The sequence below is a fragment of the Aspergillus luchuensis genome, chromosome 3 (assembly GCF_016861625.1).
Source record: "Aspergillus luchuensis IFO 4308 DNA, chromosome 3, nearly complete sequence".
Lineage (NCBI taxonomy): Eukaryota > Fungi > Ascomycota > Eurotiomycetes > Eurotiales > Aspergillaceae > Aspergillus > Aspergillus luchuensis.
Window position 1 is genome coordinate 3,771,529 of NC_054851.1, and position 20,401 is coordinate 3,791,929.

The 20,401-nt window shown below is 52.1% G+C and overlaps 5 protein-coding genes across 5 annotated transcripts; 1 reads left to right on the plus strand and 4 right to left on the minus strand.

The window, feature by feature from the left end:
* Window positions 1-1,170: 1,170 nt before the first annotated feature.
* AKAW2_31268S (threonine aspartase 1) lies at window positions 1,171-2,894 on the plus strand (the record flags this gene model as incomplete). Its single annotated transcript, XM_041687873.1, has 6 exons — window positions 1,171-1,277; window positions 1,343-1,542; window positions 1,612-2,508; window positions 2,558-2,667; window positions 2,711-2,817; window positions 2,867-2,894. 6 exons carry the CDS (start codon window positions 1,171-1,173, stop codon window positions 2,892-2,894), a joined length of 1,449 nt encoding a protein of 482 aa, XP_041541715.1.
* A 336-nt stretch (window positions 2,895-3,230) lies between these two features.
* On the minus strand, window positions 3,231-4,507 carry TFB4 (TFIIH/NER complex subunit TFB4; the record flags this gene model as incomplete). The annotated part of the gene is made up of 2 exons (XM_041687874.1): window positions 3,231-4,345; window positions 4,462-4,507. 2 exons carry the CDS (start codon window positions 4,505-4,507, stop codon window positions 3,231-3,233), a joined length of 1,161 nt encoding a protein of 386 aa, XP_041541716.1.
* A 526-nt stretch (window positions 4,508-5,033) lies between these two features.
* Window positions 5,034-8,800, minus strand: GDE1 (glycerophosphocholine phosphodiesterase; the record flags this gene model as incomplete). Its single annotated transcript, XM_041687875.1, has 4 exons — window positions 5,034-5,276; window positions 5,327-5,727; window positions 5,785-8,598; window positions 8,665-8,800. 4 exons carry the CDS (start codon window positions 8,798-8,800, stop codon window positions 5,034-5,036), a joined length of 3,594 nt encoding a protein of 1,197 aa, XP_041541717.1.
* Window positions 8,801-11,761: 2,961 nt separating this feature from the next.
* On the minus strand, window positions 11,762-14,397 carry AKAW2_31271A (UNC45-central domain-containing protein; the record flags this gene model as incomplete). The annotated part of the gene is made up of 2 exons (XM_041687876.1): window positions 11,762-14,191; window positions 14,317-14,397. The coding sequence occupies 2 exons, from the start codon at window positions 14,395-14,397 to the stop codon at window positions 11,762-11,764; spliced, it is 2,511 nt and encodes an 836-aa protein (XP_041541718.1).
* A 3,242-nt stretch (window positions 14,398-17,639) lies between these two features.
* On the minus strand, window positions 17,640-20,378 carry SKB1 (protein arginine N-methyltransferase; the record flags this gene model as incomplete). The annotated part of the gene is made up of 5 exons (XM_041687877.1): window positions 17,640-17,903; window positions 17,964-18,650; window positions 18,708-19,525; window positions 19,590-20,211; window positions 20,265-20,378. The coding sequence occupies 5 exons, from the start codon at window positions 20,376-20,378 to the stop codon at window positions 17,640-17,642; spliced, it is 2,505 nt and encodes an 834-aa protein (XP_041541719.1).
* Window positions 20,379-20,401: the final 23 nt, after the last annotated feature.

A 20,401-nucleotide genomic window follows, 5' to 3' on the forward strand; every position in this document is an offset into this window, starting at 1 on the left:
CCCCCTGATCAGTGGTTCGGACTAAGGAGGTGGTAGATGGAAGAGGTGAAATTAGACGAATGAATGGGATTGCAGAAATGAGAGCGCAATCATCCAGAAACTCCGCCAGGAAGGGACGGGCGAGAAATATGACGAGAAGGGGATTGATTAGAGGGGAAGAGGAGGGGGGTAAAGGGACGGAGATGGAGATGAAGGCGGGCAGTCAGTTCAGGATGGATGGAATGCCTGGATGCCCTGCCTGGATACTGCGGCTGCCCCATACTTTACGGGTAACGACGTCACGTTTGGTATGGTACACCCACTTGCATCCACAATACACTGCAAATGTTATGATTTATTACCTTCAATTCCTCATGTAGATAGGATCTCACTCCTTTTGGTGATAACCTTAACTAGCAATGCATAGTCGGGGATTATACTGGTTCCTGTAGTGTACCTCTCATGTGACTATCTCCCATTGGGAGGTGAATTGGTTCTGTTCTCAAAGTTGAAATGTAGACTCCATCTTCATGATGTCCGTGGGAAAAAAGGAAACCCTCCTCAGGAAACCACATCCAATGCAATTGCTGAGGAAGGAACTTGATCCAATGATTCCATCTACATGTTTGGGCTTCACCATTCCCCTTCTTTTATACAATTGATACCTACCATATCCTTAAACACCTGTAAACACTTCTACTACCTCAATTCCTAATCTTCTTCTCCTACCTCCCTATCTCCCTCCCTTCCCGCTCCGCATCCTAGGTGATCATTTTTACTATATCCAACCTATCCTTAACGGTTATACTCACCGTTTCACCTCTGCGTTCACTACAATTACGCCGCTCGACATCAGAAAATCACCAATCGCCCCGGCAGCAAGCTAGTATCAAGAGACCCGCGTCTTCCTCTGAACAGTCAATAATTTCTTTCGTGTGTTGACAAGTCCGCTTCTTCCTCTCTTCATTCCCTCTTACTGCTCTCTTTCTACCATCTTTGTCCCAGTGTTGATACCAAACCCAACCCTGCAAGTCTACTTGTACCAAAACCACGGAGGGAACCTCAACAAGTGAGTTGCCGGGGCCTCCCGCCCTGAAGCACTCACGGCCTCCGAGACTGCTTCGTCTTCTCCAGTGCTTCTCCAGGTTGCACCTCTCAGTTCGCCTGAGAGCCCAGCAACTGGATTCTACAATGAGTCGCTCAAAAGGAGGCGGAGATATCTCTGCCATTTTCGTTCATGCGGGAGCCGGCTTTCATGCCCCGCACAACGAGAAAGCGCATCTAGAGACCTGTGAGAAGTGAGTTCTCCACGCCCAACCCACGCCTTCCCAGGTCAAGTCTGAACCGAGCTAACGAGAAGCAGAGCAGCGAGAGTAGCAATGTCGTTACTGAAGAACGGTGGATCGGCCGTTGACGCTGTTGAGATGGCCATCATGGTGCTGGAGGATAGTGAGATGACCAACGCTGGCTACGGTAGCAACCTCAATCTTGAAGGCACTGTCGAGTGTGATGCTACTGTTGTCAATCATCTAGGACGCAGTGGTGCTGTGGGTGCCGTCGGTCGTGAGTATCTCATGTCTTTCTCAAACTGATCTGTACGGTCAACTATTCAGTGCTAACGGCCTGGTGTAGAGGTCAAGAATCCCATCTCCCTTGCACGGGTCATCCTTGACGCTTCCTCAAAGCCGCTCTCGCTGGCCCGAGTACCTCCAAACTTCCTAGTGGGACAGGGTGCTACGGATTTTGCGTACGAACACGGGCTGGTGGTGCTACCCCCTGATGGCCTAGTAGCTCCGTCGGCTCGAGAAAGGTGGACTCATTGGAGACGTGATCTGGAAAACGCTACTCTCCGGGAGAGGAAGCAGTCTGGGGAACATACCCGCCTAAGCTCGCACTTTCGCCGACCTCCCACCGCCAGTCCAGCCCAGCTGCTCTCTGCGGCTTCGAGTCCAGGACCAGCCGAGGCGACTGGAGGAAGCACTCAAAGTACCAAGAGCTCACCAACTGCAGACCCACGCCGTATCATGCCGCCGGCAGGTTCGGAGCTAGCACCCTTTGTTGCCCCCAGGGTCAAGGATGGCAAGCAAACCGATGGTGCGCGGTCCGTTGCTGTTGGGGACATGTCTACAAGTCACGATAACTTGTCTATTGCCGAAGCTCCCCATGGCGTCGACGCAATGGACGTTGATCGAGTCAATGATACCGTCGGTGCCATCGCTATAGACAGTAAAGGAAACATTGCAGCAGGCTCTTCTTCCGGAGGCATTGGAATGAAGCATCGCGGGCGAATCGGCCCTGCTGCGCTTGTTGGCATCGGGACTGCGGTAATCCCCGTGGATCCTAATGATCCAGAGGCAACCTGCATTGCGACTGTTACTTCGGGGACCGGTGAGCACATTGCAACGACCATGGCCGCCAGTACCTGCGCGTCACGCATCTACTATAGCCATCGAAAGCTTGAAGATGGCGGATTCGAAGAGGTCACCGAAGATGAGGCCATGAGAGCGGTTATTTCCAACGATTTCATGGGTACTACTCGCTATCTGCATCCGAACCTTACAAGCTAACAGGTGATTAGGACATCCGGGCGTCAAGAACAGTATCTGTAATGGGGCTATTGGCATCCTTTCGGTCAAGAAGACGGTCGACGGAGCGTTCCTCCACTTCGCCCACAATACCGACTCTTTTGTAAGAAGCCCTGCCTCAGAGAGGTCTATGCTAACTACGTCAGGCCCTCGCGTCGATGAGTAGCGTGGATAAGAAACCCGTGTGTGTCATGTCTCGCAATGGCGGGGGCGGCAGAATTGCCCAGGGTGGCCGCGCCTGCAGAGCCAAAAGGTATTTGACAGAAGCTAGTATACAGATCAAGCTAAGCTGACAACATCAGACCCAGGGCCCCTAAACCAGCGAAATAGAGCCTGTCCTGCGTCTTCTGTACTATGTGCATCTGGCATCCGTGAGCATTTCAGCGCTTGTTTCCGGGTCCATGACGTTCGCCGACAGAATGATCGAGTGCAGTGCCGGCCACGCCCCGTCCGTTTGGTTGTCGAGTTTCAGCGTACGTCCAGATTGAAGCGATGCCGCACGGGTTCTGGGTATGGATGCAGGGGCGAGTAACTATTTGCTAATTCGAGCCGACGATACCAAATGAACAGTATCCATTGGCCGACTCTCGTCCAGTCCATCCATCCCGTAGCCAATACGTAGACGACTTCCTCTTCACGTAGAAAATCCCACACCCACAAGGACCCTCACGGCCCCGGCGTCGGCGTCGGCGTAGGCGTCCCCGCCGCAGACACTCCATTCCCCTTAACCTTCTTCTTCTTCTTCTTCCTAGCCACCACAGCCGGCTTCGCCCCATAATCACTAACATCCAACCGAGTCCCACAAGTCAAACAAACCCCATCCCCCAACGGCTCACAAAAAATACTCAAACAAATGGAGCACACAAACCCCACATCCACGACCCGTCTATGACAAAAACACGCGGCCCTAAAATCCACATCCACCCTGGTCGGCAGCACCAAATGCCGTCTACTCCTCTGATCCGGCAAAAACGCCATCATCAAGTACTGCAATAAACCCTTCGGCTCATCCAACGCCATATACACCCCCTTGGTGGCATCCGACGCCTGCTGCAGGAACACCGCGTCGCCTGATACCTTGCATACATCAATCGGGATATGAAGTCTTTGGCATGCGAAAATGGCATTCATGATTGGGATGTATTGATGCGCTGAGCCGGTGGAGCTGGATACGGAGAGGATGAGGATGCGCGATTGGAGGGTTGATTCCGCAGTTCCCTTTGTATTTGATGAGGATGTGGATGTGGATGTGGTAGATGATGGGTCGTTGGGGTTGGAGGTGTCGATGTCGCCTCCGTGGGCTTCATTCCATGCCAGTGTGCGTCGGTTGATGTGGCTTAGTGCGAGGGTTAATGCGCCGGCCATCATGGTGGAGGTGGTTGATTGGAGGGTTGAGGGGGTTGTTTGGGTCATTAGGTTGTGTAGGTGGCTGGAGACTTGTTCTTCGACGATGCGGAAGGGTCGGTATTTGTTTATGTTCGTTGTGGTTGTTGTTGTGTTGGAGGGGGGTTGTGGTTGTTGGGTGGGCATGGGAATGTCGCCGTCGGGGTCGGGGTTGTTACTGTTGCTGTTGGGGGATTTTTCGACTGGGTATAGCCATGTTGCTTGGGAGGTGTGGGAGGATACTACGGCCACTTCGTTGGCGTAGTTGCTGGCTAGGTGGGCGTTGATAAAGACGAGGATGTTGGCGATGGCGGTGGAGAGGGGGAGGGTTGGGGATAGGAGCGCCCAGGCGTGAGGGTTTGTGTCGAGGATGATGGTTAGGAGGGAGGGGGGGCGGTCTGTTATTTTTGTATATTGCTGTTAGTTTGGGGAGATGATATCTTGGGATTGGGATTGGGGTACGGGATCGGGATCGGCGGAGTGGGATGGGATGGGATTGGGGTGGTGGACGTACCGTGCGCGCTGGTTTCGTAGTGTTCTGTTGCGTCGATGGTGTTCATCTTGTATATATATATATATATGTGTGTGTGTGTGTGTGTGTGTGTGTGTGTGTGTTTAGTGTGGGAGATTGAGGCACGGAAGGTCAGATCTGGAGCTGTTGGTTGGTATCTAAGCTGTATACATTGTCGTGTGGAGGTGAGCTCCGAGGTGTATGCAGTGCGGAGTTGGCTCGAAGCTTCAATTTTGCGTGGTGGTTGTGTGATTGCGGGTATAATGGTATAATTTCACAAGGGGTTTTCAGGACAAGCTGTCTATTTTAATATGTGAAGAAGCTGCGCTCGATGGCCGGTGAGGTGGAAATGACCGATCGAGAAGTTTTTGTAGAAGAGATGCGATTACTTCGGACGCCGCACGGAGCTGGAAGATCTCCGGCCCACGTGATCTATACTGCGGAATGTACCGATACAACTTTACTGCTCTTATACAAGCCTACATTCTGAGATATGTGTAAGGTAACTGACAAACTAATAACAATGCATTCAACTATGTCATCCAAATTCTAAATAATGGTAGATCACGCTCTATTTATCGAGGGTTAGATGTGATGGCCTCCGGCCTCACATGTAGATGGTCATCTTTCTGCTCCGTGTGGTTCAATACAGGAATGTTGAGTGACTCCTTGAGAGAACCAGACGTCGCTCTGGCCAGAGGACTAGGCTGTGGCGAGACGCCCGGCGTGTCGCTCTTGCCCTCGTGCTCTGTGAGACCCTTACGGATGGCGAGAACCGAGTCCACGATGACAGCGTCGATTCCTTCTGCCACTTGGAGCTGCGCAAGCAGTTAGTATAAAGATGACACAACTGGTAGGAGCTACATACCTTGACGTTCTCTGGGTCATTGTTAATGGCGCCGTACGATACACAAACCAGACCAGACTCCTTCACAACCCGGACCAAACGCGGGCAAAGCACTAGCGCTTCGGCCTGCGAGACAACGCCCAGCAGGTTCCAGCGGGACGCGAATCGAATCGCTTCCTGCAAGCTGCTGGCACGGATATCACCCACAGGCGAAGCACCGGAGTCCGTCAAGAAGAGGACCGGAATGGACGGCTGCTTGAATGAGAGCAGCAGGCAGATATCCGGGTTGAAGCTGGAGAATATCATGTTCCGGCCTTGACCCATGTCGTAGACCTTGGTGAGAACCGTGTCCACGAAGGAGTTCAGCTCCACCGCATATGTATCCATCTCTTCTTCCTCGCTCTCGTGGAGCATAGGATATTCTGGCGATCTAGGTCAGATCGTCGTGTAACTGTTCTTTCAAGGGAAGAGGTACTCACTGAGTTCGATATTGAATCCCACCGACTTGGGCAGCTTCTGGAACAACTCGGCCAATGTGGCAAATGGGGCCTGAATGTGGTTGCCACGACTGTTTCCCTTGAATCCCTTCTTCTTGAAATCACGGGTATGCTTGATCTTCTCGTTGAGTTCGGTAGGGTCATACTCGGAACCGCCTACAGACATAGACCGCTGGCGGAAAGCAGCAGTCATCCCCTCTCCGATGCCGTCCGTACCCGGTAGCGGGGATCCCGGCCTGCGAGCTGGACCCTTGTCGCCCAACTGGAGGAACTGCTCTAGGGTAAGGGTGTGGACCGGCGCGTCGATACCCGTCTCGCTGACGAGGAAGTCATGGTAGATGACAGGAACATGATCCTTTGTGAGCTGCACATCAAACTCCACGTAGGACGCGCCCAAGTTCGCGGCAGCGATGAAAGACTGGACGGTATTCTCGCCCAGCTGCAGCGAATTTCGACTGGCCATGTTCTTGCCCAGACCGCGATGTCCAATCACCATCGTTGAGCTCATACTCCTCCAATAGGTCTGCTCTCCCGTAACCGTCATGTTGGGATGCTTGAAAGGCGTAATGATGAGAAAGTTGAAGGTCACCGAGCCAATGACCTCGAGGGTGTTGGCAGCCACAATAGGAACTGTGGAGTCGCCCTTGAGGTTGATACGGTTCGATCCCACCGATTGTTTGATACTGGAAAGTAGGGCAACACCACGCCCGACCACTTTGTCTTTCGAACCAGCGTACGTAGGAATCAGATCAAAGAGGAGCCTGACCTTCGTAGCGTCGGCGGCGTGGAAGACAATGGGTTCGGTGGAGATATTGTCATGTACGGGGAGATCGATCACCTCCGGCTCCCCATGAGCCCCGTTAGCAGAGACCACCAAAGACAGAGCAGTGTCGAGTTGGGTGGAATGCGCATTCTCCATCGGGATCCGGTCAAGGTTAACTGCTGCCGTATGCGCCCGCATGTCCATCGTTCCCAGGCTCACCAAAATCATGGATTCATCGGTCAGATACCTATGTCCAAAGGTCTTGATAGGCTCTGCATTCCGTAGAGAGGTCGGGACAGGAGTACCGTTCGATCTTCTCTCAGCAAGCGATGACGGGGGAGGAGAGGGCGGATCAGAGGCCACAGGAGGCACAGGGATCACAGGCTCCGATTCACTGATAGTCGGCGCGGGGGTGACCTTGGCAAGACACCGCGCGATGTCAAGGTGACCTCTCAGAGACGCATGCTCCTTCGCGGTCCAGCCAGAGGAGTCGCATCTCTCCAGATTGGCACCGGCCTCGATGAGCAGCTCCACTACACTCAGCGCGCCATCAACACAAGCAATAAACAAAGGAGTCCAGGAGTATGTGTTTTCCGCAAGCTCTGTATCTGCCTTCTGTTCGCCGTTGCCCTCCAGCAGGATCTTGGCGCATTTATCATGGCCGAACCGGGCTGCAACATGCAACGCAGTTTCGCCTTGTTCGTCCTGATAGTTGATATCCACGCCGGCCTCAACCAACAGCTTGACAATGTCCACAAAGTTGGCTTTGGTGGCCAAAGCAAGCACTGCACTAGACCGCGAGACTTGCTTACGGATCTTCGCCTTGTCCTTGTTGGCACCATGCCAATTCTCTGCCTCGAGAAGAGCACGGGTCGTCAACGGGTGGCCCCCAACAACACTCAGATGCAACGGAGCCCAGCCATCGTTGTCTTGCCAGCGCGGACTATCAATGCCCTCGGTCACATCAAACAGGTCCCACGCCTGCAAATGCTCGATGATGACTTCGCAGACAACCTTGAACCCATACTGCGCCGCGTAGTGTAGCGGCGTGCGTCCCGCAATGTCCTTGGCGATGAGCGCACCTCGTTGGTTGGGCTGGAGCTGGTCCAAGAGATGCTGCAGAACCGACACAGAGGGATCGGACCGATCCAAATGACTAGGCTGGCCCGCCTCCATTATGACTGGGCGAGGAGGCTGCAGGGTCGGCAGGGCAGCGGGAGTGATGTAATTGGACGTTTCCAGAGGGAAGTCCAGGACCATGGACGCAGACTGCTCTGAGTCTGTGGTAGACTGCGCCCGGCCAATCGATATCACCAAGCGATGTATACAATTGCGCCTATTGATATCATCCTCTTCGTCCAGAGTGTCCATGCGACCCAGAAGGACCGAGATGCAGCGGGTGGAACGGTAGTTGATGGACCGCTGAAGGAGGCTGCTAAGAACCTTAGGGTATACATCTTCTCCCGACTCATCTGCCGCCGCTTTGAGAGTTTCAAGTAACTCCAACAGCACATGAGTATCATCCTTGCGTAGCGCCTCATCGACGGTCTGAAGCATGCTCGCAGGCAAGTTCAGGTTGGGGCGTGCAGGGCCGTTCTTCAATGACAAGGAGGAGCGTATGGAGCTCGCATCGTCGTCGATCTTCTGCTCGCCCAGGACGGACAAGCGGTCATTGATCTTCCTCAACGCGTCAGTGACCCGGGTGTTCGAAGCGAACGGCGCCGGGTCGACCTTGGTCTGCAGATACTTCTGCTGCGCTTGAGCGCCAACCTTCTTGTCGAGCTTCTTGGTGATTTTGACGAATCCTTGACGGTTGAGCTCGCCGTACCACTGCAGTTTACGCATCTGGCTCCGCAGTTCCAGCAAAGCCGCCAGAAGGTCTTCGACATCCTGGGAATCCAATCGCTGACCACCATCCAAAGACTGCCCGTATCTGTCCTCCAGCAACTTTAGACGGCGGGAGAAATCGGCGTACTTTTTGTTGTAAAAGTGATCGACATCCTCGAGATTTCGATCGAGGGAGTAGAAGAAACCTACGCGACAGAGTTAGCTAAGATCGCATTATGATGAGTAACGCAATTATCCGAAGAGGAACTCACCAGCAAGGTCCGCCTCCTGGCCAGCCTTCACTTTTTCCGCCGCAGCCTTGATGAGCTTCTTCAGGGCCTTGTACTTGATGTAATCATCGTTCCACTCGGGGACCACTTTGTGGGCTAATTGGCGTCCGAACTTCATTTTCGAAGAAATGTGTATGCAGGTTGTTGTGAGCGGTTTGTGTGAGAACCCAATGAGAAAGAATTCTTGAGGGGGGAGTATATAAATCTGAGATCTGAGACACCACGGCTTTCTTTGGTTAAGTGAGATTCAAAAGAACAGACTTTAGCCCACGAACCCAACGGTGTAAATGCCACGTAGATCAAATATTATTCGACGGGCAAATGCGAAAAAGACAAAAGGAAAAGGACAGGTGAAGCTTGAAGGAGAAGAGCGCCATGTGTCAGTTTTATTGCGGAGACATGGAGAATGGTAGAAGAGACAGTTGAAAATAATGGGAGGTGAAAACCTGAGGAATTAGGCGGCTTCAAGAACAAACCGTGTTTCGGAGGAGAAGATGTTGAAGAAGAGAAAGAAGAGGAGGAAGACGGAACAAGGCGAAGGAATTAGTGTGGTTAAGAGGGAAGGATGAAAGAAAGCGCAGTTCATATACTACTACTACTACTTGATTGATCGTCAAGTAGTAGTTAAGGCGAATCCCGATAAAGGGGAGACCAACCGACGGAACCTATCAGCACGTGCCCAAAGGGAGGGTTTTTGTAGCTTCGAGAAGTTCCAGCAAGGTCCAGCAATTGCAGCTGCACCCCAGCTAAAGTAAGCAGGTAAGCAAGCAAGAAGAGAGAGGGAGAAGAGGGGCGAGCAAAGGGCCGAGGCCAAATAGTCTTTAAGTCTAAGGCGGTGCTAGCGAAATTCGCTAGTTAGACACAGTCTCCATCGTGACTAACAGAGTAACAAAAGATACTTCGAATACAAACTCCACTTGGCGACGTAAGAGGCAGTCCAGGCGACTCACCTCGACTTATCCAGATTGTCGGCCATTAATCGCCGGACGCTGGATCTGCTGCCCGGCGGACGCTCTCTGATTTGCCCGCGGCGCAGCGCGGATGAGCGGTTCGAACCACCGGATGAAGCAATGCAAAATTTCGAGTTTGCAAGGCACGGGATGATTGCCAATAATCTGAGAGCTCAAATGGCGGTAAATGAATGGATGATGATAATGATGCTGATGCTGCTGATGATTATTTTTCTTGGGATGAAACCACCCAGTAGAGGAAAGCTGATCCCTTTCACTGCACGAGTAAGGAGCAAAAGTGTAACTGGACCAAACAGATCACCACTATTGTTGCAGACTAGATTCTTCTTTCATCTCCATCCAACTTGAAACTTGTTACTCGTCAGTAGTGATAGACACTAACTTCTGTAACAATCCCGTCAGAGTTGAGTTAGTATGAGTCTGGAACCCCCATCCAGCACCAGAATCCCCACCCTATATATAGCCGGACGACCCGCCACCCACTCCTAGGGCCTGAAGAGGATCCAATCATGTCACTATTGTGAGATATTAATCGGCCACTGGAAGGAAGGGGAGAGGGTGCTCATGATCATCATCTCCTCTCCATCTCCTCCTTTCCCAACACCGCTTTCTCTTGGGCGCAGGATGATGGGTGGGCTGGAAGGGAGGGGAATGGGAAAATCGCATAAGGGGGAGCCACTTTGTGTGGGGGAAACTTCAGGCTTGCGGAAGGGTGGAAACTTGGCCTGCATGGAATGGATGGAAGAAGTGGGAATTCAACCATGATGCACGTCACATGCTCTCCTCCTCTAGTTGTCGGTGAGGTTTCGTTTTTTGAAACTCCGAAAAAAAAAAGTTCTGGCTGGTTGTGGTTCCTGACTTCTGGTTTCTACTTCCTCCGATATTCCATATCGTGATCACTCGTCGGAGGGTTTTAGTCTTTGGAGGGGAATGCTACTGATTGCTCAGGTTTCGTCTATAATAAACTATGTTATTAGGTCACTACACAGTACCTATCAACTGGGTGGGGAGCAGACCATGTACTACTACTAATCTGACCATCTGCTTCCGACACCCTCCCCCTCCGATGTAGTATCTATCACTAAGTTGCTGATCACTGCCCTCATCCACTCAGCTCTCTTCCTAACGATCGACCAGCGGGAAAGCTTATCATCTGTCACTTTCCTTTCCTCTCCCCTCCATAACGGATAGTACCCTGCGCGATGTGTAGACTAGTAAGGACAGTACTACCCAATACTACTAGACTGGAGGTTAGCATCAGCCAAACTTCAAAAGTTATGGACCCTCGCGAGCTAGTATATATATGATTCCGTAGCTTGTGATTAATTTACCGACATTCCTCGGTTATCAGCGGCATCCCAACGACTCTGTAGTACAAGGCCGCAATAAAGCATCCATTCCAGAACTCTGGGATTCATCCAGGAAGATAGACCTGAATGCCTACTGCAACATAATAAGCATCTACACGGGACACAAATGCTATGGTGAGCCCCGCGCCAAGTGGCGTGTTCTGGTGTCGAGGCCAGTGCGACACCTACCCAACATCCATCGATTCCTATCAGGGCTGACTGCAGAGACAAGGATCCGGACGCTTCCGAACGGGACACTCTGGTTCGGACGGGGTCCTCCAAAAAAAACCGCGCATTGCATCGTGAGTATCATTCAGCTAGAACGAGTAGATAGTTACTTGGGTAAATCAGACACGGCAACGATCCTGTCGACCGGGTCTATCGCGCAGTCAGAAAAGGGAATCCCACTCGATAATCCCTCATATCTCATGAAATTCTTGTCGACAATGACCCGGACACCATTCCCACGCTCAGAAACAACCCATATTTATAGACAAATTGACATCGGTCACACAAACGTGACGTGAGAAGGAAGAACAAAACACCGGGCAAGTAAACTACCAACGCCATAAGGAAATCTTCATAAAAACAACATAGAATGTGAGAGAACACCAAGAAAATCAGAGACCCAGCCCATGAACTTGCAAAATCGAAATGACCGCTATCACAATCAGATCCAAATCACCCAAAAGAAATCATGAAAATGTATTAACCGCCGGAAGATACCCCAGCAAAGCACGCCGCTCGGTTGTTGGCTATCTATTCGACCAATGGCTTCAAGGCTTCGACCCCGACTTGGAGTACCGCGGGGTTCTTCGTCTTCTTCAGCACACTGCTCAGTATATTAACTCCTCCATTTGCCTTGATGGCTTCCTTGGCCCGCCGGCCAATATCCCCCGTGGCGAGGCAGGTCATGTTCCGCACACAGGCTACACCGCGGTGCACTAAACCCTCATCTTCTTCCTGGCACATGGCCAGCAGTAACGGGACACCCCTAGGCCGTTCCAGGATACCGGCAATGGCTGCTTCAAATTCGGTCAGCATCGCAAGAGCTCCACCAGCAGCGCTCCGGGTTGCCATATCGTCCGTGTCGGTGAGAGCCAGCAGCACATGCAGCCGTTGCGCAGCGCGCTTCGACCCATCGGCATATTTGACGATACCGGACTCGCAAGTCATCAAATTGCAGATCAGTTCGCAGGCAGCTCGCTGAACCATAGGGCTACTGGAGAGCAAGAGGTCCTCTACTACGGGCCAGGCCTGACGGACGATAGCTTCAGGAGCAGTCTCATCCGGGTGAGAGGCCAGGTTCGTTAGAGCAAGCAGACTCTCGAAGACCGGTAAAAGATTCCGCGGTTGTTCCGCCGTCATGCTAGTCGTCTCCGGGCTTACCAGAAGCGCGGTCAGAGGCCGGATAGCGGATGTGATCTGGGGGAAGCCAGAAGACGGGAACACGTGGACCGGGTTGACGGAAATTAAAATTCGTGCAAGTGCTTGCGACGCATTCTGTACCGCTTCGGTGGCGTTTGTCCCCGGGGTCCCCTGCTTTGCGGCTGCCATAACGAGCAAGAATTTGACAGCACCTTGCTGTGCCAAGGTTCCCCGAGACTTTCGGTCCCATGACAGGGCAAGGACGATCTTGCCCATGAGACCTTGCACCGAGGAGAGATTCGTCTTGCCGCAATCTAACAGGAGAGGCATGAGACCAGCCTTGATAAGCGCATTGCAACGTGCGATGACATGTTGCTCGTCATCAAGGGGGTCTGGCTTGGCTCGGGCTCCGCTAGGAGAGGCCTCGGCATAAGACTTGAGTTGGGACATTTTCTTCTGCTCTTCTGTCAAAGTGGGTGGGAATTGTGTGAGGTTCACAATGATCATGAGACCACCATACAGCACTGACGAATCGGTGCAGTTTTCGCGCAGAATCTTGACAAGATCCTGTAGGAATGCCACGTCTGTAGCGAGCTGTTCCTTGACAGTGGACTTTACTGATGCGTAGGCCAAGCCCTCGATCACGTTGGATAGGTTCTCAGTCTTACGCTTCGACATCAAGTCCTTGAAGCGATCGACGAGCTCGGTGACCCGGCTGTTTTCTTCCTCTACTTTGCCGTTGGAGTCGGAAGAACCAACTTGAGCAGCAGTACGGACCTTGGCCAGAATGACTGCGGCCATCTCGGAGCTCTCGTCGCAGCCATTGGTGAGAAGATGGGAAAGCCAGGTCGAAAGATGCTTTGAAATGGCTTCCCGACAGGCCTTGTTCATGCACGCAGCATTCAACAATTCCAGAAAATGGGGCTCGACCTTGCGGCTCTTCGCGTCTCGAGAGGTCAAAGGCGCCAAAGCGGCCAAGTAGCTCTCCGACAGGAAGAGGTTGGCCGCGACTTCTGGTATCACGGGGAAGACTGCAGCCGTGGCCGAGAATGCCTCGATGAGATCATCGCTGCGACCCTTGACGACCTTGGCAGTTACGAGCCGAGAGAACCTCTCTTCGCCAACCTGCTTGGATATTTCGAGGTACTTGACGGTTGCTAGGGTCGCCTGACTTCTCCACTCGAGGGGAAGCCGGCTATCCAAAGAGGACAGGATCACGTCCAGTCCTTCATCGTCAACCAATTCTTGCAGCTTCGCCGCATCGACGGCAAGCAAACGTGCAATTCCTTTCAGGGAGCGACCGTCCATGTCGTGGCCCGACTCCATGAGCTTGGCGATGAAAAGCAAGAAAAGCTCGCGCTCACAGTGCAGACGAGCATCTTCGGACGGCCATACAGTGGGGTCCAAGACAACGGTGTCGAGGCATACGGCAGCCCCGTCGCCTCTTTCATAGATCTCATCGAAGAATGTGGTCACCGACACCTGGAGCTGCTCTGAGAAGTAGCGTCGCACGCTGGTGTTCTGACGAACCAGCCCCGAGATAATGTCATCCTGCAGCGACGACAAGGCATGGGGCCTTTGCGCCAGCAGGAGCTTGACACATTCCAATGCAACCTCCTCGGGAGGCTTGAGTCCGTCGGTACGGAGATAGAGAGCGGCGTCTTTGCCCGCGGGCTCGTCCTTGCCACCGGTATAGCGTCGACAGAGGTCTAGCAGGTGATGGCCATTTTCCTCTTCCTGCTGAATCTTAACAAAAGCTTCCTTGACTGCCGGATGCTCTGGAGCCAAGGAGAGGGCTTCTCGGAGGTTTCGTGAGGCGGCCTGCAATGACATCACGAGCGAGTGGTTAGTCACATGGCACGAAGGTACCTATGCTGGCGACGGATGATAACCACCCAGCGGGGTCTGATAAAGAAAAAAAAAGAGAGAGAGCAGAGCAGACATACCTCACGATGGCCAGCATCAATTAACTCAACAGCCTCCCGTGTCAAATGTACAGCGCGTTCCTCGCTCGTAGAGTGAACCATTTCAGGCCGGGTACAACAAGCCGACAATTGTAGGGTGGGATACAAAGAGTGATGTTGATTCCGGTTTGGGGGAGGAAATAAAGAAATCGGCGGGAGGAGGGACTGATAAGAAGAAACCGGTCGGAAGCGCGACGGAGGGAATCCGAAGACAAGTCAAATAGGTCGCTGGGGGAGTGGAGATTGAAGTAGTCGTAGTCAGAGAGAAAGAGGTAAAGTAGGTAGGTAGGTAAATAGGAAAAGAGCTGCGTCAACCCACGACCTCCGAAGCGATGGTCGAGCAACAGGACACACAGGCAATCATGGAGGGAAAAGGACGAGTAAAAGAAGTGCGTTGCGGTCGCAGAGACAGGGTAATGCTGACAGGCTGCAGGATGATGAATGAGAAGAAAAGGTGTGGGAGGGAGAGGCTGTGTGGTGGGTGTGGTGTCTTCTTTTTTTTTCTCCCACTTGCTTTCCCTTATTTTTTTTACTTCCCTTTTTTTTTCGCCTCTGGGCGTGGATGGAGGCAAGTAAGTTAAGTTACTTTTTTGGACTGAGCGTGTATGGGGGAAACGGAGGGGGAGGATTGGCGGGATGTGGGTTTGGAGCATGAATGGCTGATACCGTAAGGTAAGGTGTGACAGACCCTCGGAGCTCCGAACGCCCAGACAAACCGGGGGAAGACGAACGCAAACCGTTTCATTACGGGGGTCTCCAGCAGGGACTCTATTTCCACCCCCGGCGGAGTTTCTCCCAAGCAATCATCCATGAGAATTTCATGGAGGGTAATCTACTTAGTACCGGTCTGCAGCTGCTCCCAGACGGGCCCCTTCCGCCCGACTGTCGGAGGTCTCCCCCCCTTGGTTCGGCCGCCCTTCGGCGTGCGCTTAACTCCGGACTATTTCTGAAGAATATTATGGAGACTTGGAAGAGGGGGGGCTTTATCATGTTCCTCTGAATCATCAATATCAAGTAACAGGATCAGCATCACATCAGCATCATCATCGGCAAGCTTATCCTCCTCCAGCTGCTCATCGCACCCCCATTAATATAAAATCCGGCCAAAGAGAAAGCCGGGGAGAGGACAGCCAGAACTATAATTCTTCCCCGTGACAGGAAGCCGAAGGAGTAATAGGTCTATCCCAGACGGTGTGGATTCCCCGGGTGGCTGGAAGTTTGGGTGGACGTACATACTCAATAGGCATTTAGTGTGGGAGGCACCAGCGCCCTCCCAAGATAAGATGAATGGCTAAGAATAACTAAACCGGACACTACGGCCAACTTCCCACCACGCTTGGAGTCGGGCCTTCTAACCGATACACACTAGAAGATACTAGTAGCAGCCAGATCACAGTTACAGACTTTACAGGAAGCTACGGAGAACGGTGGACTAACTACCTACCACACCCACTCAGTCACTCACTCACTGTATCCATACTTTCCCCTCCCCTCCCTCTCAACGCTTGGATATCAATGACGCCTTCACCGGCCTAGATGGGAACTGAAAGAAGGGAAATCTTGTCCAGCCCAGCCCAGACCAGCCCCATCTCATCACTCACTCACTGCAAATAGACAGTAATGATAAGCCCACGCAGCTTCATTCAAATCAATCGAATCGGAATGATTCTTTCCTCATGCCGATAACACCAACCACAGGGGTCCGTTGCATCACGTTGCCCTGCCCGCCCTGCCGCGCCGAGCAGAGCACATCCCCCAACAGTACGGAGTAGTAGACACCTTATTCCCAGACGGACATACCCCCCTTTCCGTTCCAAGAATGATTTAAAAACACAATTTAGCCTGGAAAAGAAGAAGGAAGAAGGAAGGAAGGAAGGAAGGAAGGAGAGAAATGATCCGCAAACTCCCCCCAACTGATTGACGGACTGAGTGACTTGACTGTCCCATTCCGCCCCAAGAAGTTCTTGGTCCGAATAGTCCTGTCGCACTAGTGGTCGTCTGGTTGGCTTGGCTACATGTTCCGATCTACATCTGGGCTTTCCTCCTTCAACTGCATGTACTGCGCCTCGCCCCCCGGCAGTAGATGGGTAGATGGGTAGTAGATAGATAGATAGATAGAATCTGTCTACTGCGAGGTACTAGTTGGTGTAACTGTATGTATGTATGGTCCAGCCAGCCAGCCAGCCAGCCAGCCAAGCCAAGACTATCTACTCGACTACTACTATTACCTACTAGGTAGTATCTAGGTACATGGATACCTACAGCTAGTTAAGTAGGTAACTTATCTATGTGAATATAAGGGAAAAGTAAGAAGGAAAAATGCACAGCGAATACGTTATCTGCTGGGGATAAACATACTGTACTTATTAACCCCCTTCAGAATTCTTAAGCAGGGCAATGGGACTAAGCACCTAGCAGCTACTAAATAGATACGGGATCTACGGAGTACTACTCCGTACTTGCGTACTGCGTACTACAGTATACATAACGCATACTTTTATGCACAAGCGTAACCAAGCCAAGTAAACTAAAGTCATGCAAGATGAGGAAAAAAAAAAGTTCGGTTCCATCATTCTTCTCAACATTTTCCAAATGGGACGAAGCCACGTCCTACTCCTACTAACGAGTACCCATCCCGGGGGGAAGACGCACTGATACATTAGTGCACCTTTCTTCCTCTCCATAAGTACTATGCTCGGTCGGGGAAGAACCAATGGTAGCCTTTTCAGCTGCAGTGAGGCAGACAGTGGGTTTTGGGCCCTTGTCAATCCATCCATTTCAATGGATGGGTGGTTTTGTCCTCCATCTATTGTACAAAACAAACACGAACAAACAAATAGGATTGTTGGGGGAGGACAAGATATGATAGTAGGTTCGGGTTCGGATTTAGGTTTGGGGTTTCTTACTTTCTTTTTTGGAAGGTTTTCTTTTTGATCTGAACTACTAAGCAAGATTAACTATCACGTCAGATGGGATTAGTTAGTTAGTTATCTAGTAGCTAGTTGCTTATTATGTAGTTGCTTAAAATCCGTGCAAGTCCCAGCCAGCCAGGCTACGATGCAACATTACCTAGTCTTGACCGAAGCGGACGGCTGAAGATCCGCTGCAGCTGAGCTGACTTCTTACTACAAGGCCTTTTTCGGCGATCATAATCCTTCTCGGTCGGAATAATTCATAGGTATGCTTTAACTACTCCTTCATCATATGTAATTTTTTTAAAGAAAAATGAAATGTCCATCATCACATCTTAGTCAGATTCGTCTGATTCTGCAGCCTTCCCTTCTTTTCTTCTACACTTCACCGCATCACATGAGGCAACCCTCCTTGATGCTGGAGTGCAGTTCGCTCGTCCCAACCCGGACACGTCGCCCGCCACGTGATCTCTGGGGCTGTCGCTGCAGATTGCCAGCCGCTGGAGATGTGCCTTTGCCCCCACTCATCACCACTTCCTCTTCGTTGCCTTCCACGGCGAATACTTCCACCATCCACTCATACCATACCTTGCGGTCGTCGGTCTGTCGGTACATGGTCACCACCACTTCGCCATTGTCGGGCACATTCAGAGGGGTCTGTGGATAGCAGATTGTTAGCATCCCGCGTCGTAAAGCTAAGATGTAGAAAAGACAGACCTTCAATGGGAAGTAGATCGGGAACCAACTGATCATGTCGGCACTCTTGGTGTCCATTGTGACGGGGTTGGTGGACAGCTCGATGTCGCGGTATAGCACCGTCTCAAAGTACCCCGCCAGGCCATGGCACACTCCGCGGTTGTAGACTGGGAATGACAGACGAGTCCGGCGCACGTTATGCGAATTGGAGATCGTTGACGTGGTCGGCAATTGAGGGGGGATATGCCGGTTGGGATGCTCAAACGACCAGGTCGTCTGCACGAATGGGATCGGCGCTTCTCCAGAACCCGGTAGCGTGGAGATTGAGTCTCGGGCACTATATTTGGCGCCCCCATGACTGGAGTTCATTAGTGTAGATGCAGAGGGCTGATTCGTGGAGAGAAAGTCGATCGCGTGTAACATGACCACATACGGCGTCTCCGGCGCTGCTGGGTTAGAGACGGATTGATTCATGACATCGGCGTGGAGCTTCGGCGCCGCGATGGGCGTAAGGTGAGCCGTGTAGGAAGCCGGAATGGAGATACCGTGAACAGGATTGAGTAAGTGCGTAACGCCGTCAAGGCATTCTGGCGAAAGCTCGTTGTCGCCGAACGAGCCCAGCAGCTCTGAGATCAGAATGTCGATCGTAGTGGGAACGAGCTCGGTGACGGGGGGCGCGGCTGCTGATTCGGACGTCTGTGCCGATTCCTGCTCCTCGTTGGCATTGTAAAGTAACGAATCTTCGATCCCAAGGGATTGCCCTACCGGTCCTGTTTGTGCTCCCGAGTGACCCTGCTTCTCAATCTGCGGGCCTTTCCAGGCTCGCATGTCCGACTGCACAAGCTTGACTTGTCCACCCCATTTCTGCTCATTGTGGCGTTGGAGAAGGACGAAAGCGTTGGTGTTCTTCTCAACTGCCCAGAGGTCAATCTTGACCCCAGTCTCGACACTGGCTTGGAGCGCCCGCGACACGAGCGGTCCTCGACCCGCACCAACCACGGCCACAACCACTCTGCCGTCGGGGTTCGAAGTTGGCTTCCCTTCACTTGCCCAGTCGGTAAGAGCTTTGGCGACAGCGCGCTCATACCATTTGTATTTGATAGGATCTTTCTCGAATACCTCGTAAGTAATGCTTTCCAGGTTGACAGTCAACGGCTGCAAAGGCGCCTGAAGATAGTCTTGGTATCCAACTCCAAACCTCTCCATGGCGCTCCTAGAAGGCTGGCGTTGCTGTAGATTTCTGAGGTAGGAAAGATGAGGGGTCGGGTCATAATGCTTCTTGTTGGATACCGCGGCCTGAGTGAGACTAGGATAATCAGAGCCGGACAGAGCGGGGAGTTTGGTTCCTGTAGTTTCTTGCTCATCTACGCCCGGGATTGGGCCAACATCGCAGAGAAGGATCCATGGGGATGTCCGTAAGCGCATGAACCGACCGATGAGCGCCTGGTGCGTCTTAGACAGTACGGGATAACCCTTCTGGTTCTTGATGAACGTGTTGGCATCAAATGTGAGCATATGAACAGGCTCGGAATACCAGCGAGACTGCACGGACATGGGAGGGAGGTGCTTAGGCATTGAAAGTGCTAATCATATCGTCTTAGCAGCTGGTAGGAGACGCCAAATGAAGAACATGGGAGATTATCTTACCTACGACAAGCCTGGAGTGGTATTTACAAGTTCTCCGTATCATGTCCCAAGCATCCCAAGTGCCAAAAGGATCCACTCGCAATGGCTGCCCTGTGAGCGGTTCTCCAAGGAACTCCTGACGGGCAAGGCGAGACAGATTGGCTATTCCATCTACTTCCAAGTCTGGGTTATCAACCATAGGCATCCAAATGTGAAACTGTATGTAAGGAGCGAGGTTGATAGCATCCTGTATCGCTCTCGCATAGTAGCTCACGCCTTCTGCATGGATCTCTCCATGGTGCAGTTTCGGGCCGGGAATCAAGAGGTACCCAAGGCCACAGAAAGCTGCATACGCGACCTCTCGCATGAACACCTGACGCGAGATGTCTGCAATCAGGGGATCCGGGGAGCATAGATCGATCCAACCGCTGGTGACTCCAACTATCTGCGACATCGTCTCATCCGGGGTCAAGTGGCTATCCGCGGGAGTTAAGGGAGGAATAAAGATGGGGCGCATATTATCGGTCGTCATCAAAGTCCCATTGGCAGCCGGAGTCAAAGGGGCATTTGGTTTGGAACCTAACAGGGTGAGGATGCGAGAATGGAAGGCCTCCGTAGTGATTGGTGCCGTAAGCATGTCATACTGAGTGATCCGGGTTAGCACATGAGCCGGAATTTGCACGAAGATATGCGTACATTGCTTTCATGGGCTGCCTGTACAATTGCAGCCGTGATTGGGTTCTTGCGGTTGGTTTCATGCTGTCCGATGCAAAAGCTAGGAGCCATGTCTTCTGGATTGAAAGAGTCCATGTTCGACAACGGCGGATATTCTA